The sequence below is a fragment of the Microtus oregoni genome, unplaced genomic scaffold (assembly GCF_018167655.1).
Source record: "Microtus oregoni isolate MIOR12 unplaced genomic scaffold, Mior012 000004F_ref0000308, whole genome shotgun sequence".
NCBI lineage: Eukaryota > Metazoa > Chordata > Mammalia > Rodentia > Cricetidae > Microtus > Microtus oregoni.
Genome location: NW_024543063.1, coordinates 46752849 through 46770291, shown reverse-complemented (window position 1 = coordinate 46770291; position 17443 = coordinate 46752849). Strand labels below are relative to the sequence as shown.

General features: G+C 47.0%; 1 protein-coding gene across 1 annotated transcript in view; it reads left to right on the top strand.

Moving 5' to 3' along the window:
• Positions 1-17443, top strand: part of Ranbp10 (RAN binding protein 10) — a 62456-nt gene that overhangs the window by 31000 nt on the left and 14013 nt on the right. Inside the window, exon 4 of the mRNA XM_041650275.1 lies at positions 12647-12814. Coding sequence (XP_041506209.1) covers positions 12647-12814 — 168 coding nt within the window. The remainder of the gene's footprint in view (positions 1-12646; positions 12815-17443) is intronic.

Below are 17443 nucleotides of genomic sequence, written 5' to 3'. Positions count from 1 at the left end.
CCTTTTGTGCTTTTGTTTGCAGGTGACCTGGAGATGGGTGTATGAATTATGCTCAATACAGAGGGAGGACTAGGAAGTGGGGCTTAGTCACTCCTTTCTGGGGAGCCATGGATATCCAGGTACCCGTTGGGAGTCTCAACAAAGTACAAGAACTCATCCAGGATTGTATGTGCTGGCACACATCTGTCAGGAACCTGAAGCAGGAGGCTAGTGAGTTCTCAGCCAGATTAGGCTATAAAGTGAAATGTTCTTCAGATGAAAAACAAATAGCCAGGCCTGATGGCTCCTGAGTTTATCCCAGCAGAGGTAGGTGGATCTCTGAGTTTGAAGCCAGCCTGTCCTATATCCGCTTGGGCTGTGTAAGTGAAACCCTGTTTTAGACAGACAGACAGAAACCCTTCACAGGGATCAGAACTGTGACGTGAGGGATGCACCGAGCCCTCTGGCTGGCTGTGGGAGTGGAGTGCCCTCCCTTCTTATGTCCTGGCAACTTGCCTGGAATTGCAGTGTCAGGCTGCTGCTTCAGCATTTAGAAGTGGTGGCAGGCAATACTCTCATCCTGAAAGAGGCCACTGGAATGAAAAGGATCACCCTTGATCCTGGGCCAAGGAGGCCCTGGGCTTAGCCCCTGCAGGCTAGCTTTTCCAGTATTTAAGGGAAACTTTTCAGGGCAGGTCCCATCATCCCTTCACAGGCCTGTCTACTCTAGAGCATGGTCTGGGTATGAATAATAGCTACCCTAGCTCCTTGTGCTGTGGAGCTTCTGGAGAAGTATCACCAGACAGGTCTCTTTTTCCATGGGAAGGTTGGAAAGCTGTTCTGGTGTGTGGGAGCAGCTGTGGTGGGACCAGAGAACAAGTGGCCCAGGCCCTTTGCTCTGGAATCCTTGTGTCTTAGGCACTTTCTGTACCGGATGCTTTATAGGGAGCATCTCATTCTTTATAACGTGAGGCCCTCATAGTGCACCGTGCAGGTGCTCTGTGACAGGTGCTGAGTCTAGTCCTGCGGTAAACAGGACACAGCCTCCCCGCCCTGTGAAATTTGCCCAGTAGGAAGAAACGTGTAGTTGAGAATTCCTCATGGGCACTTTACACACTGGTAGGTTCCTTGAAGGCCGCTAGAGTGTGGTGAAAGTGTGCTAGGGTCAGACCTTCCTGAGGCAGCTGTCCAGGCTGGAGACTAAGGGATGAGGGAGAGTCAGGCCAGGAGTGGTGATGACAAGTGGGGAGGGAGGATCAGATGGGGAAGAACGTTCTAGGTAGAATAAAGATCCTGATGGAGGATTCAAGAGCTGAGTCACGAGGGAATGGGTAAGGCCAATGGGGACTGGGCTGTATGGTTGACACGGTCTAATAAGGAATATGGATTGTCTTGGGTGTTTTGAGGAAACCATAGTACAGCTTGGAAGGACAGGTATAAAGAGACGAACCTGTCTCAGTGGCTAGAACTTCATGAAGTGACCTGGACAAGATTAATGAGGAGAAGATGGTAATAGCTAATCCTTAAGCTAAAAACAAAAAACAAAAAACTGAGGAGATGGAATGACTGACTAGTTCTTTGAGAAGTAATTGAGCAAGACTTGTGTTTTAGACGGTTGCTCTGCAAGCTGTTAGCGTGTCTCCAGAGAGTTGCTGACCATTGCTTTCAGAAATCTTTCACTAAGCATGGGGCTGTAGCTCAGTTGGTGGGGTGTTTGTTTGCCCAGCATGCAAAACATTTGATCCCCAGCCCTGCAGAAGCCCATGGGCTATGGTGATGCGTACCTATAGTCCCAACACTCTGGGAGGTAGAGGCCTGATGAAGCAGAAATTTAGTTATCTTGGCTGTGTAATGAGTTTTGAGGCAGCCTGTGCTATGTGAGTGCTGTCTCAAATTTTATTTATTTGTGTGTGTGTGTGTGTGTGGTTTTTTGAGACAGAATTTCTCTGCATAACACCCCTGGTCATCCTGGAACTCATTTTGTAGACCAGGCTGGCCTTGAACTCACGGAGATCCACCTGCCTTTGTTTACTATTATTTATTAATTAGTCAGGGGTTTCTCTGTTTAGCGCTGGCTGTCTTGGATCTCATGCTGTAGATCAGACTGGCCTTGAACTCCTCTGCCTTTGCCTTCCAAGTGCTAGGATTAAAGATGTGTGCCACCACTGCCCAGAAAATTTTAAAAAAGAAAAATGGCTTTTTTAAGTTAAAAATGGCTGTTTTGATGCGGAATCTCAGGTACGTTAGAAACAGGCTGAGAGCGGCTCTCAAAGTCAGTCAGAGAGAAGATGTTAACTAAGGAGCCGAGGCCTGTCTATCCTGCTGTTGCTACTGTAGAGAAATACATGGTCCTCAGCTCCTAATACTGCCTTTCAGCCTTGTAAAAAATGCTTGTGAGGAAGGAGTATTGCAGGTGTGGAAAGGCATCATTTTTGTGTGGCCCTGATCTAGTGTTTGAAACCATCCAGAACCGGTATACGCCTGACAGACTCTTTTCCTTCTCTACCCTGATTCCTGTTTCTCTGGTCCCCAGGATCTACTGTCTTAGTAATGTACAGTCGCTGAGTGAAGGGCCTGGAGAGGTGGTGGCAGCAGTATTGGTCTTCCTTAAAAGGAGTCCTGTGGCCTGTGAGTGGTTGGTTGGGCTTGGCCAGGCCCCGAAAGGGCAGCGTGAGGGCAGACAGGGGACCCCCTAGCTGAGAGAATCAGATCACTGCGCTCATTCCACTCCATTTTAAAGTAAATCATCCCATAGAAAGCTCAGTTCTTTTCTTAAGGCTGGGCAGAAAGTGAACCCGCTTTCTCTAAATGGAAGTTTTCTTGCAAGGACCAGGTCCCCGTGTGCTTCTTGCTCTGCCGACAGCCCCTGACTCCTAGAGTAGCCTGTGGGGTCTCCGCTGATCTCATCCCGTGCTTCTGCCGCTTTCTTTGTTCTCTCCTTTCTTTGTCCATGACCTTACTGGTTTCTTCACCTCTGTGCCCCTCCCTGCTCCTGCTGCTGAGAGGACCATTTCTTCCTCTGCTTCTTCTTCAAATATCTCTGCCCCCTGCACATACTACACAGCCTCGTGGCTGTGGGGCACCTCAGACATGCTGCCAACGTACGTCTGCCACTGGCAGACACTGATTATGCTTGCCTTGGGAATGCCCTTCCTTGACCCTAGTTCAGTCTTGCTTGGTCCCTTCAGCTCTGCCTGTCTCCCTGATGACACTTATCACCATGCCTTGTGTGACTCAACATTTATCATGTCCTTAATTAGGTTGTGGGCTCCGAAGGACTTGGACAAAGTCTCTTACTGTGTAGCCCTGGCTATCCCGGAACTCATTATGTAAACAGTCTGGCTTTGGGTTCACAGAGATCCACCTGCCTCTGCCTCATGAGTGCTGGAATCTGAGGTGTGTGCCACCACAGCCCGGCTGTGGAATACATCTTTTAGTCATGACTCATGCAGAGTGCATATATAATGGCTTTGGGTTGAAATTATTCTTGTTCTTTGCTGTGCTTTGCCTCAACATGCTGAACTTCAGAAGTCACCTGTGGTTTTGGTGCCAGTTTTGCCTCAGGTTCTCTTGACCCGAAGGCCTTGAGCTTAGATGAGCCTTGGTTTGGAGCTCCACCTACCCCCAATGCCTTAATAACTGTGGCATTGATTGTGATGGAGCTCTTCCACCTTGCACTAACAGGGCTCAGAGTCACCGAACTGAGAGCTGGCTCACATTTGGTCATGTAGGAAAGCAGATCTTACATTAATAATTGATTGTGTGTGTTCGTTTGTGTATGTGAAGGCACGAATGTGTGGTGCATGTTGGCCATAGGACAACTTGCAGTGGCCAGTTCTCTTCTACCCTTCGAGTCTTGGGGATTGAACTCAACTTACCAGGTTTACAGCAGACATCTTGTCAGCCTGGAAAATCTTGAGGGCTGTATGGTTGACTTGTGAAACTGTATGGCCCAGTGACTAAGGCCATCGGCTGGGAAGCTACATTGTCTGCTTTTGCATTCTTGCAGCTTTGTTACCTAGAATGATTACTTAATTGCTTGGTTTGTTAGTTTCTCCATTTGTAAAATGGAAGGGATATATTAGCTTATAAATATCTAGGGTGGTGGTTATAAGGATTAAAGATTAATTCTTTTGTAGTGAGGGTCCTAGATAGGAATCTCAAAATATCTCTCAAAAAGGAGTAGAAGTATATCTCTTGTTGGAAAAGGTAAATTTTCTCTACATGAAAAAAAAAGGAGCAACTGTACATTTAAACTTCTCCTGTGTTTGCATATAGGTTGGAGTTAGCTTTCAAGGAAACTACTTTCTGAAGCAGGGCAGAGTGGCCCATGCATTTAATCCCAGCATTTGGGAGACAGAGGCAGGTGGATCTCTGTGAGCTCAAGGCACCCTGATCTACATAGTGAGTTCCAGGACAGCCAGGACTACATAACAGAGAGACCCTGTCTCAAGGGAGGGAGAGAAAGAAAAAAGAAAGGAAACTGTACCGTCCCCTCGAGTGCTTGTCTTCTGCACTTGAGTGTAGACTGTCCTAGCAGGAGTAGTAGTGTGGACCACTGATACCATGGTCAGGATGTTGATGCTTCTAGTGTGTTTTTGTAGGTTACTGGCTCAGTGGAGCATCTTTGCCTTCCAGGCTGTTGGGGCAGAGAGATGGCACTATGGGACTCACTGATGATAGCAGGAACACCTCCCTCCCTCACGAGGCTCTGCTGCTCAGTGTCTTGAGAGCACTGGGAGTGTCTTGGTTCCACTGTCAGAAGTTTCTGTTGGAAGATGTGGAAGTTTTGTTATCTCTTACAAGGTGTTCTTTAGTTTCCTTACATGTGAAACCAGGGAACAGGTGTGGCTCCAAAATAAGAATGTCGGAACCCTGGGCGAAATGACTCAGAGGCGAGGCTGAATGATCTACTGACAGGTGAGTGTGGCTGCCTGCTGCCCCACCCGTGCTCTGGAGAACTAGCAGGAAAGGGCAGGGATCCCTAGACTGAGGAAGCTGGATGAAGAAAGCAGGATTGTGTGGATGGAGAGCAGGGCTTTGGGCCTCGTCCATGTATGGGTGCTTTGAGAGTTGTGGGACAGACAGATGTTGCTTCTGTGCCCCGTGCCTCAGATGGAGCCAGGGAAACTCATGCTGTGTTGAAAGGAGGTCCATCTGCAAAGAGCTGGGTTTCTGGCATTGTCTGACTTACCTTTTCTGTAGTAGGATGGCAGTTCTCATGGTTCTGCATACATTACTTTGATTGTTACAACCCCACAGAGGAGAATTCAGACCCACTGAGACCTGTTTTCCTTAATTGTTGGAGAGGAATATCTGGAAGGATGATGGTTAGGGATTGGGAGTATATTTGCTGGAGCAGCTGCTGCCCAGGCCTGGGCTGGGGACTGAGATGGGGGAGGGCACAGGCTGGAGCAGTCAGCTTTGTCTGTGGATGGTGGAAAGTACCTGAACACCTTTCCAAGCCCGCCATCAGCAGGATATCCCCTTAGGAGAGCTGCCTCATCTAGCTGGGCCACATTCTGCAAATAGCTCATCTGTCACATCTGCACACGCTTAGGAGGGTCTGTGCCAGGCTCATTTGAGAGGGAGAATACATAATAGGATGTTCAATATCCTTCCTCTCTACCTTCCTAAGTAAGGGTGCAACTCAAGCAGTGGAAAGTATCTGAAGTAAATACTAGAGCGGGTGGTGGGACACAGCTGACGTTCCAGGTATTGCTGCCATGTGGGTGGGTTTCTACTAGTCTGGAAATGCTGCTTGTGTTTTCCTCCAAACAGAAATTATTCTTTCCTACTTTGTGTAAGCTGGGACCCTTGCTGCTCATTAGTTGACCAGCATCCACCAGGTCTTTTGTTCAGCCATTGTCTCTCTGGAACATCTTTCCTCTCAGGAGCTAGTGTTTCATAAGGGTTTGCCATGTGGTGCTCAAGCCCCCTGGGAGGGAAACTGTGCTTCTCTCCAGCTGGATGAGTTGAACTTCAGGACCTTAATAAGATTTTGCGTGTCCTTCCTCCTCACTGTAGCAGACTCCCTGGGCACAGAAACTGGGAGCCATACTTCCCGTTAGTATTGCAGTCCTGTCCATGCCTCCCAAGCCAGTGCCTAACTGAGCCTGCTGGAGAAGAAGCTAATGGGTTGTTACCCTGTAAAAGGGATCAGTTAGGAAATTCTCTGAACCACTGAGCAGCTGCCCAGGACCAGTGCTATAAGAAAAGAGGTTGGGGCTTAAAAGCCTGGTACTGCCTGACCCATTGTTGCCTTTTTTCTGTTTCTCCTCTCTGAGATGTCCTTGGAAAGTGTCCTGAATGGATGGTGTAGATGCCCAGAAGCCTTGGAGCTTGGCAACAGGGTTACAGAACAGTGCAGAATACAGGTGTTTTGGCAGAGGTGGGGAACTGGTTCATGTGGTGGTGGGTGGTCCCCAAGGGAGGAGCATGGCTCAGATGAGAGCCTCCGTTTCTCATTTCCCTGTGGTTATGCTCAAGTCTAGCAGTGCCCTTGGCCCCATGACCTGAGTGAACTCCTTTTCCAAGGGCTACTGCCATCACCCACAGGACCTGTGTGTTTGGCAGCCTTTTGAAGGCTGCTCTGTTAGACCTGGAAATTCTTATTACTAGGCACTGGGGCTCATTGTAGCATTTGTTCTGTAAACATGCTAGACTTAGACTGGTTTCAGTTTGTGTGTTGTTATTTCGGGGCATAAGCTAGCCAGGCGGCCGGGGTGCTGGGGACACAGCCCTGCCACTCTTATTACACAAACTGTATTCATTTAAACACTGCTTGGCCCATTTCTATCTAGCCTCTTCTAGGCTAATTCTCACATATTAATTTAGCCCATTTCTAATCATCTGTGTTGCACCCCAAGGTGTGCTTACCGGGAAGATTCTAGCCTACGTCCATCCTGGGTCGGAGCTGAATCGATCGCGTCTGTCTGGGAGAGCGTCCATCCTGGGTCGGAGCTGAATCGATCGCGTCTGTCTGGGAGAGCGGGGCACGGAGTCTCTGTCTGAGGCGTCTTATCTCACTTCCTCTTCCTCCCAGCATTCTGTTCGGTTTACTCCACCCACCTATGTTCTAAGCTATGAGCCCAAGCAGTTTGTTTATTACTTAACCAATGAAATCAACAGATTGATATATGACACTCCCACATCAAAGGATGATGACACAAACAAGATGTATTTCTTCCTTTTTTTTTTTAAAGATATTTGTTTATATGTGTATGGGCGTTTTGCCTGCATGAATGAATGTCTGTGCACTGTGTGCATGCAGTGTCTGTGGAGGCCTGAAGAATGTATCAGAACTGTGTATCAGAATGTACAGATGGTTGTGAGCTGCCACGTGGGTGCTGGGAATTGAACTGGGTTCTCTGTAAGAGCAGCCAGTGCTCTTACCTGCTGAGCCATCTCTCCAGTCCTAAAAGCCCCCTTTTATGCAGATGCTGGCTGTATCTTCCTTTTCCTTCCCGTGGCTTCAAATTTGACTCCCAGACCCTTTTCAGTGGATGGTCCAGGAGCTTGTGGGAAGGCTTACCTTACCCAGGTCCATTAGCTTACTTGCAGAGATTTTGTTTTGTTTTGTGTTTCCTTTCCCTCTTTAAGACGGTTTCCATGCAGGGCCACCATGAAGATTCTGCCCTTGGGTTACTGTTTCCTTTTCTGCCCGAAGCTGCCAGAGCCTTTAGAGTTCCATGGCCCAAGATTGCCAACGCTCATATTAATGGCCACGGGGGTGGTGTGACTGCAGAATGCTGTCTGTGATGGACTTGTTCTGTTACCTCATCATCTACTGAATAGAAACAAGACCCACCTGCTTTCCCATTAGCCATTTTCTATCTGTTGCACACTGGTTCCGTTGAGGTTTTTAAGATAGTTGGGGGTATAGAGAAAGCATGTCTGCCAGACTTCTGGATGGAATGTCTCAGCACTGCTGGCTACTCTTGTGGGACAGACCAGCTACTGATGCTTGGCTGTCTTAGTAGTCTCAGGCTTGGGAAACCCCCTGGCCAGCCAGCCCAGCACATTCCTTCCCACAATAGGTCCAAGAGTGCGATTTTGAGAGCCACTGGGCATGGCTCTTGAATGCTGCATGTTCTATAAGGGCCGTGAACAGCAAAGAACAGAGTGGAACTGGGTCTTCTGCTAGTGGACCTGGGTCTTCTGCTAATGGACCCTTCACAGGAGGGAACTAGAGATGCAGAGCACCCAGGTGTGATTGCTAAGCTGATGTTCAAGGTCGCGGTGAGAGGAAAGAACCTTACTAGAAATACTTCCTGTGACTTGTACCTCATGCTATACCTGAAAGATATGCAGCGAGTGAACTCAGGAGCTGAGTGCAAGAGTTGACATTCAGACTGAACTACTGAGTCAGTAAGATGTTTGAGCAACATAGTGAGACCCCAACTGAAATCAAATCAAGTCCTCTGACCCCAAACTCCACTGTTGAGTGGGATGTGGGAAAATAACTGGTTTGAAGACATAGGCTCAGGCCAGCTTTGGGGGTAAGCATTGGGCTGGGCCCTAGTGGGCCACCCCAGCCTAGGCCACCTTCCAGAGTTTTATTTTTTTATATATATTTATTTATTATACATACAATATTCTTTCTGCATATATGCCTGCAGGCCAGAAGAGGGCACCAGACCTCATTACAGATGGTTGTGAGCCACCATGTGGTTGCTGGGAATTGAACTCAGGACCTTTAGAAGAGCAGGCAATGCTCTTAACCGCTGAGCCATCTCTCCAGCGCCCCCAGAGTTTTGACCTAATGCACTGATGATATGGTTTGGCAGTAGTCTTCCCCTCCCTGATACTTTGAGACTGAAGCTCTTGATGTGTCCTGGTGGGTGGGAGTGGCAGGGGTGGGCTCCCAGAACAGTCGTGCTGGAGCCCTGACACTCCATGGAGAGTCACTCACCTCTGGGATGTCCCATGCATGGTGTCTGGGGATGCCAAAACAATGAACTACTTCCTCAGCCACCCTGTATTTATGTGTTAGGTCTTCCCAGTTTGATGATGAGTCAGGGGAAGTGGGTGGTACTGGGGTTCCTAAACTGTACACATGGAGCCTTCTGGACTGAATATAGCTTGTCCTCCCTTTGTGTTATTGGCTTCTGATAAGTACCTGATGTGTGGCAGGGCACCCTGACATTGACTTTTCTGTTGGGGTGCCCGTGAAATCGGTTCCCTTGAGAGTAGCAATACCTAATTTCCTTGGAGAAAGAGGGATGGTGAATTGGGAGGCGTTCTGTTAGAGTGTTGTCTCCATTTACAGTCTTTCTGAATCCGAGCTAACTGGATGTGATTCCCTGCAGAGCCTGAACTCTTATGACCTTTGTGTCCTGCTGTCCTTTGAAACAGCTGTCTTTAGTCCTTGTTTTGCGTTGCTGAACATCAAACCCAGAAGGGTTTTAAGCATGCTAGGCAAGCAGTCTATCACTGACCTTCATGTCTGTGGTCTTATAGCAGGAATGGCAAATCTCATTACTAGACACATACCCAACTATATACCAGGCTCTTCGAGAGAAGGACGAGTGTGCATGCTGTTGGCTTTAGGCACGAGTGGGAAAGAGTGTAGTAGTCTTCAGGAGTGGGTGTTGGGTAGGAGGGGGCTTACTTAGGCATGACTACTTGTCCCCTAAGTAGGTAGGGGACTTAGCACCATAGATGACTCTCAAGCTTCTAGGGATATTGCATCCTCTGCCTTGTTTCATAGATGAGGAATGGAGAGCCAGAGGATTGAAGCTGTGTGTTGGGGCAGAGTCATGTCTGCCACCTGGCTGTAGGTCTCTTTCTAAAGTGCAAAAACCTTCACTGTTAGTCTTTATATGTGGCGCCTCACGTGTGCTAGACAGACTCTACCACTAAGCTCCTACATGAACCAGATGTTAGGTTCTGTGGACAAAGGATGCTTAAATAGGGCTGCTGTTGTCAGAGAACTTAACTGCATTAAGGAAGAGAACCTATCTCTGACCAGCATGGCCCACTGACCCCTGGCGGGGCAAACAGGTGCCCAGTCTCAGGTACCCAGATGTTCCATGGGGCTCTTTGTGTCTTTTGTCTCTATTCCCTGCTTTAGGCTCCTAAACTGACTTTCTCATGAGGTTAGAACAGTGGCTGCAAGGGATTTTGAGAGCTGCTATTTTCTAACTACCTGTGGAGATTTGTTTCACTCAGATGAACTGATCATATTCCCTTCGCCCAGAATGTCTTTCCCTCTGGTCTTCTTGGCACGTAGAACTCTGCTCAATGTGTGTGAGTGTTTGCGGGAATATATGGTGTCTGTGCATGCAGTGCCCAGGAGAAGGACTTTTGGATCTCCTGGAACTGGAGCTAGAGATGATTGTCAACTGCCATATGGGTGCTGGAATTGAACCCAGGTCCTCTGGAAAAGTAGCCAGTGCTCTTAAATCACTGGGCCATCTCTCTAGTCTCTACCAGGTATTTCTTGTTTGTTTGTTTGTTTGTTTACTTACTTACATGTTATCTGTCTTCTCTGCTCCTTCCACATTCCCTCGCCCTTTGCAAACTTCCAGGAGCAGCTTTTTTTAATTATTCAGTGGCGGAGGGGAGGAGGGGAAAGGTGCGTGCTGTCTCCGAACCACCCTGCCACCCTACCATTGTAGCTGCTGTTCCTGAGGAAATACATACCATTCTGGGGTTTAAAAATACCTTATTTATAGCCAGGCGCACGCTTTTAATCCCAGCATCCTGGGAGGCAGAAGCAGGTGAATCTCTGTGAGTTCAAAGCCAGCCTGCTCTACAGAGTGAGTTCCAGGACAGCCAGAGATACACAGAAAACAAAAACCAAACAAAACTTAATTATTTTCAATTTTATACACCTGAGTGTTTTCCTACATGTGTATGTGTATCGTGTGTATACAGTACCAGAAGAGAGAATCAGATTCCTTGAGCTGCTTTGTGGGTGCTGGGTCCTCTGCAAGAGCAGCAAGTTCTCTCAGCCACTGAGCCGTCTCTCCAGCTCCTCCCCCCCCCATTTTTATTGTAATTTGAGACAGTGTTTCACTCTGTAGCCAGCCCTGGAACTCTTTTTTTTTTTTTACTTAATTTATTATGCATACAGTGTGCTGCCTGTGTGTATGCCTGCAGGCCAGAAGAGGGCACCAGATCTCATTACAGATGGTTGTGAGCCACCATGTGGTTGCTGGGAATTGAACTCAGGACCTCTGGAAGAGCAGCTTAAGATGTTTCTTAAGCTCTGAAACATCTCTCCAGTCCTTGGCCTACAGCTCTTTAGAATAGATCAGACATAGACCCAGAATTCAGAAACCCACCTGCCTTTCTGCTGGGATTAAAGGCATGCACTATTACACTTGGCTACAGTCTTCTGTCTTGGTGGTAACACAGTACATTTGTTAAAGCTAATTTGAATTGTACTGCTAAAATGGAAGAGGAGCCAGTAGCATAGTCAGTACTATAGTATGCTTAGCACAGGTGAGGCCAGCTTGGTCTACAGTGAGTTCCAGAACAGCCAGAGATATACAGAGAAACCCTGTCTTGAAGAAACATAAACAAACAAACAAAAATAAAATGTAAATTAAACAGCACTCTGGAGGCAGAGACAGGTGGATCTCCGTGAATTTGAAACCAACAGCCTGGGCTACACAGAGAAACTCTGTCACACACACACAAAAAAGGCTAAATAAATACATAAAAATAAAATGTAAAAAAAGAATTAGTAGAGCCAAATGTTGAAGTGCCTGCCTAGCATTCCCAAGATTCTTAGTTCAATCCCCAATCCCTAGTACCACCAAAAAGAAAAGATTAAATTACTCCCCAGTTAAAACACACATACTTTTTTGTTTGTTTGTTTTTTGTTTTTCAAGGCAGGGTTTCTCCAGTAGCTTTAGAACCTGTCCTGGGAACTCACTCTGTAGACCAGGATGGCCTTGAACTCACAGAGATTTGCTTGTCTCTGCCTCCCAAATGCTGAGATTAAAGGTGTGTGCCACCACCGCTCCATCAAAACACGCATACATATTTTTAACAGCTGGGCACGCTGCTTCTCTCTGGAATCCTAGTACTTGGGACACGGAGGTAGGAGGATCAGAAGTTCAAGACTAGCTTCAGCTACATAGTGAATCTGAGACGATTGTGGACTTGATGAGATCCTACCTGAAAAACAAAACAACCCACCAGTATAGACTTCCTAACTTCTAGCCTGCTCCTTCATGAGACTAAGACTTTCCCCACCCTTTGTTTTCTTTCTTTTCTTTTTTTTCTTTTCTTTTTTTTTTTTTTTTGTTTTTTTTGTTTTTGTTTTCGAGACAGGGTTTCTCTGTAGCTTTGGAGCCTGTCCTGGAACTTGCTCTTGTAGACTAGGCTGGCCTCCAACTCACACAGATCCGCCTGCCTCTGCCTCCCAAGTTCTAGGATTAAAGGCATGTGCCACCACTGCTCCGTGAGGCTTCTCATTTTGCGTTTTTCTTCTGGTGAGTCCCTTTCAGCTCTTGCCTCAGCTCCTCAGAGGTAATGATCTGGTGGACTCTCAGAATATGTGTGCAGTTTAGCAAGACCATGTCCATAGGGAGCTCTGTGAAAGACCATACTCCTGAGTGCTGATGGGCAAGGGGCCTGGCAATATAATTGAGACCTTCAGAGCTTTCTATCAAGTACAGATTTTAAGCTATTGCTGCTGTCTTCCCCACAGGTTGGGACAAACATTCCTATGGTTACCATGGTGATGATGGACATTCCTTCTGCTCCTCGGGGACAGGCCAGCCCTATGGTCCCACATTCACCACAGGGGATGTGATCGGCTGTTGTGTCAACCTCATCAACGGCACCTGCTTCTACACCAAGAATGGCCATAGCCTTGGTAGGTGCATAGGAGACCTTGGAGGGTCTGGCCTGTGGAGCCACTTTGATTGATGAGAAACTCAAAGGCAGGCCTTGAAGTCAAAGTAGTGTCATGGAGCCTCTGCGCAGCTCTGGGGGACTGCAGTCACTTCCAGCCATTGGAGCCCTTTCAGGTGAATGGAAGGCAACAGGCATGCCCGTTGTTAACCTGTCCCTTCAGCAGCATTTACTGGATGAGCCCAGGATGGTTGCTGAGAGCAGCACATTCTAGTCATGATCCTGCCCTGTCTTGTCGGTTGTGCTTGATGGAGAAAAAGTTTGAGGACCCTAAGTGTAGTTATCAGTGTTTTAGGATCAGTGATTAGGGTTTGCATGCCTATAACCTGGCCCAGACTTTGGCCAGCTCTTCTGATAGTGGGGTACTGAAAGTAACAGTGAGGGGTGTCAGACAGAAGAAGGTAAATGGGAAGGAGTCAAATAGGGACAGAAATCTGGCAGTGTTGACCAAGTTACAAATAAAAATCCAGAGAGAAATGGAGGGGTGCATCCAGAGAGAAATGGAGGGATGGACTGGAAAAGGGGCCAGGAGAAAAGGTAAGCACCTGGAGATTAATGCTAGAGATGGGATGGAGGTCCAGCAGGACATTGGGTGGTGGTGCACTTGGAGAAGAGAAAGGTGAGGAAGGAGCCAGACTAGTGGAATGTTAGGCAGGTGGAGTGAAGGAATTTAGTGGTGGGAAATTGCGGGTCTGATAGGTTCCTGGAAAGGAGCTGTTCTGTATATGGAAACTTAATGTTAGAACTTGAGCTGTTCATGGTGCTGAATGCCTGTAATTTCAGCACTAGAGGGAGGGAGGCTGGTAGAACAGAAGTTCAAGGCCATCCTCAGCTATATAAAGGGTTTGAGGCCAGTCTAGACTTAAGAGCACCATACAAACAAAATGGATTTGGGGGAGGAAAGAGAAAGAACATGCTCGATGTGGCATCCACCTGAAATCCCAGCACTCAGGAGCTGAGGCAAGATGGTTTCTATGAGTTAAAGGCCAGCCTGGATTATGTAACTACTCAAGGTTGACCTATGACTTCCATATATGTGCCGTGGCATATGTGTGCCCATATTCACATAAATATATACATAAACAAGAAAAAGTGAATTAATTAAAGTTTAAAATATGTGAAAAAATTCAGAGAAAGGGACTTGGACTATACTGACTAGTAAATGGTTCCTAACGGCCGGACTTGCCTGCCTTGCAAGGGTCTCTGCTCTGACCATACCCTGCTTCTCCCAAGAAGAGAACCAGCAGCACCTTACTAACCAGGCCACCAGGCTTTTTAGGATTGGAAACTGGGGTCCTGCTTTTGCTGACTTTTGGGGCAGTAAATATCTTGCTCTTGCTCCTACAACCTGGATGTGTATGTGGGGTTTTCTTGTGGCAGCAGCTGCTCTCGAATAACCATTCAGAGTCCTAATTGTAAATGCTTGGCCAATAGCTTAGGCTTATTACTAAACTCTTACATTTAAAATTAACCCATATTTCTTACCTATGCTTTACCACGTGGCTTGGTACCTTTTCTCAGTATAGTATGCCCGTCTTGCTTCTCTCTGTGTCTGCTCGTTACTTCTCTGACTCTGCCCTTCTTCTTCCCAGCATTCTCAGTTTGGTTCTTGTACCTAACTTTGTCCTGTTCAGCTGTTGGCCAGTTGGCTTCTTTATTAAACCAATCATAGTGACATATATTTACAGTGTCAAGGAATATTCCACGTGTATGGTTTTTCTAGGAGATAAGCCAGTCAGAATCAAGAGCCCTAAGGGAATTAGGTTTGCTATTGACTGGGGATGAGCAACTAAGAGCCAACATTCTTCAGCCATTTTTTGCACACCATAGCCTAGAGCACGCAGGAAAGGACAGGAAGATGGGTGATTGAGAACATGTCTCAGAGGTAGAGCTTCACCCGGTTCACATCTGGAGAAACTCTCCTGAGACTGACTGTCACCTAGCTGCAGTCTGGTGTCCCACTGGCAAGATCTCGAGAAGGTTCTTTGCTCCTTACTCTGCTTTCTGACTCCAGCTATTTCGTCACTTTGAGTTCATCTGCAGCCAGAATCCCAAGGGCTCTTAGATGCCCTCATTGCATATCCTCTCACCTGCCTGTCTGCAGCCAGGCTCAGTCCTACCCCTTCAGGTATTTGCCTTTCACATCTCTCTAGCTTGTCCACATCTTGCTTAAAGCATGGTGTCTGTCTGTCTGTCTGTCTGTCTCTCTCTCTCTCTCTCTCTCTCTTTTTCTTTAAGCATGGTATCTCTTGAGGAAAATAAGATTTGGAGAATACAGTGCTGTACCTATAGTAACTGTATGTTTAGTGCCTCCTTTGGGCACTATAGATGTGTGTTAGGCCTCTGCGAGCCAGGTCACCTTAGGCCATTGTTTATCTGTCTAGTGAATGCTTTTTATGGACCCTGTGCAAAGACCTATTTATTACACATGTTTAATTAAACTTGATATGGTAATACATTGTCTAATTTTTTTATCCTTTAAAAAAATCTCCTGTGTTCTTGTTTATTTCTTAATATTTGGTGTTAATTTCAAACTTCTGTTAACCCAAAGTATGATAAATAAGTATCATTTAATAAAGATACTCATTAACATACTAGAAGAGGAAAAGGCCAAGATTTGAGTTCCTTTGTAGTTAAGCTTCCCACGTAGACAGCAGTCATTAAAAACCAGTTGTGTGGTTTGGAGATCTAGGTCGGTGGTAGAGCACTTGCCTAGCTTCTTAAGATCTTAAGTTCAATCCTTAGTACCACAAAGTGAGGCAAAACAAATACAGAAAAGCCAAAGAATCAGTTAAGCTCTGTCTGGTGGCACAGGCTATAATCCCAGCTTCTTGAGGCAGGGACGCTCAGGGCCAGCAGGGCATCTTAACAAGAATCTGTTTCAAAGTTAAAAAATGAAAAGAGAGCTGAAAATGAAAATTAGAGGTCTGTGGTAGAACACTTGCTTGGCCTAGTCAAGGCCCTGACTTCCGTCCCTAATACTGGGGGGGCGGGGGGATAGGGATCAGGGATATTAGCTTGAAGCTCACATTTCACCACCTGGTCCATGAGTATATTTTGGGGACCTAATTGACAATGAACTTTTATGAGGTTTGAGGGATAGATGCTTGGGGAATCTTCCCATGTCCTGTGCCGGCTTATTATTACTAACATGCTTCAGGCTCTACTCCCTCCACTTTAGGGGTTAGAATTACATATCCTACCTCTGGCCTCCCTGCCTCTCCTCTTTGTCATAGCACTCAAGCCTCCTGTTCAGTGTCTCTGGGATTATTCATCAAACACCATCTTTCTTGCTGAATTCAGGGGCACTTTGAGGGCGAGCTGGCTTGCAGCTGTTTCTCCAGTCCTGTTACTGGGCCTGGCTCCTCAGCAGATAAATGGAGATGGAGGACTGATATCTGGTCCATAAGTGGTCTGTGTGCTTGTAGATTCTTCTTCATGTGGTTCTGTACTGTCTCACGTGGTCTTTTGTTCTCAGCTTCCGGGTCCTCAGAACCAAACCTGTTTACCCAGGGCTCTTCTTATCAGCAAGTCTGGCTATCCTGTTTGCCTGACCTTTTTCTTTCTGTAGGTCTACAAATCTTACTATCACAGTAGCCTTAGTGAGGCTCACAGGGCCTCATCAGGGAGCAGTCTTGCCTTCCACAGTGCAGTACAGAGTAGTTTTTTTCCTTGTTGTCCTGACAGCCTTCAAGGACTTGTCTTTCCTGGTGCCATTGTGAGGCAGAGTTGGGCAGGTCTGAGTGTGCTAGCCTCTGTCCAGACTGTGGCAGTTTTCTTACTGTATAGCCAACTTGGACCTAGACCTCATGGTGAGTGAAGCAACTTTCATAGTCTGTCTCATTTCCCCCCCCCCCCCGTTAAGGTAAAGGGTTAGTATTACCATTTCTTCAGATGGGCTAAGGTCACATGGCAGTAAAACTGATGAAGCTGGAGTCCCTTTCTTTGAAGGTCCTGTGAGCATCTTCCCAAGCCTGGGAGTGAGTGGCATCTTGGATACTTCAAGATCAACAAAGGCACCTTAATGAGGGGCTTCTGGTGCTGTGACTCTGACCCCGTATGTGAGGCTCACACGTAACCTCAGGCCAGTGGAGCATAATAAGGATTTTGACTTTCACTCACGGAAGAGCAAAGTAGCCGTGCAAAGAATGTATAATGTGTCATCTCTCTTTACCCTGTGTTTTAGTCTGTGTACTAGTGTGAGAAATATTGCACACTTCCTGAGGCTGTTGTCAGACTTCACTGTGCTGTTTGCCAAGTTTCTGTTCCTTCTGGATGAGAGTTCAGAGAGTTCTTTGGGACCTTCAGAGAGTCAGTGACTTGAAAACCCTAATGCCAAAAGCGGAGCAGTTCCCAGATGACAAAAGACTTTACCTAAGAGGTCTGTGAGACCTTGGAAGAAGCTTGCTTGGCTCTTCACATTCTGATGCTCCACTCTGAGGATACTGCTCAGGTCTCCTCATGTGTTGGGGTTGCATGACCTCCACTCTTACTGCAGCTCAAATCTGAAGTCTCTAGAGATGCATTTCCCACTCCTGACAGGAGGGTCCGGATGCACAGGCCATTGTTGGCCAGTGCTGGATAACAAGGA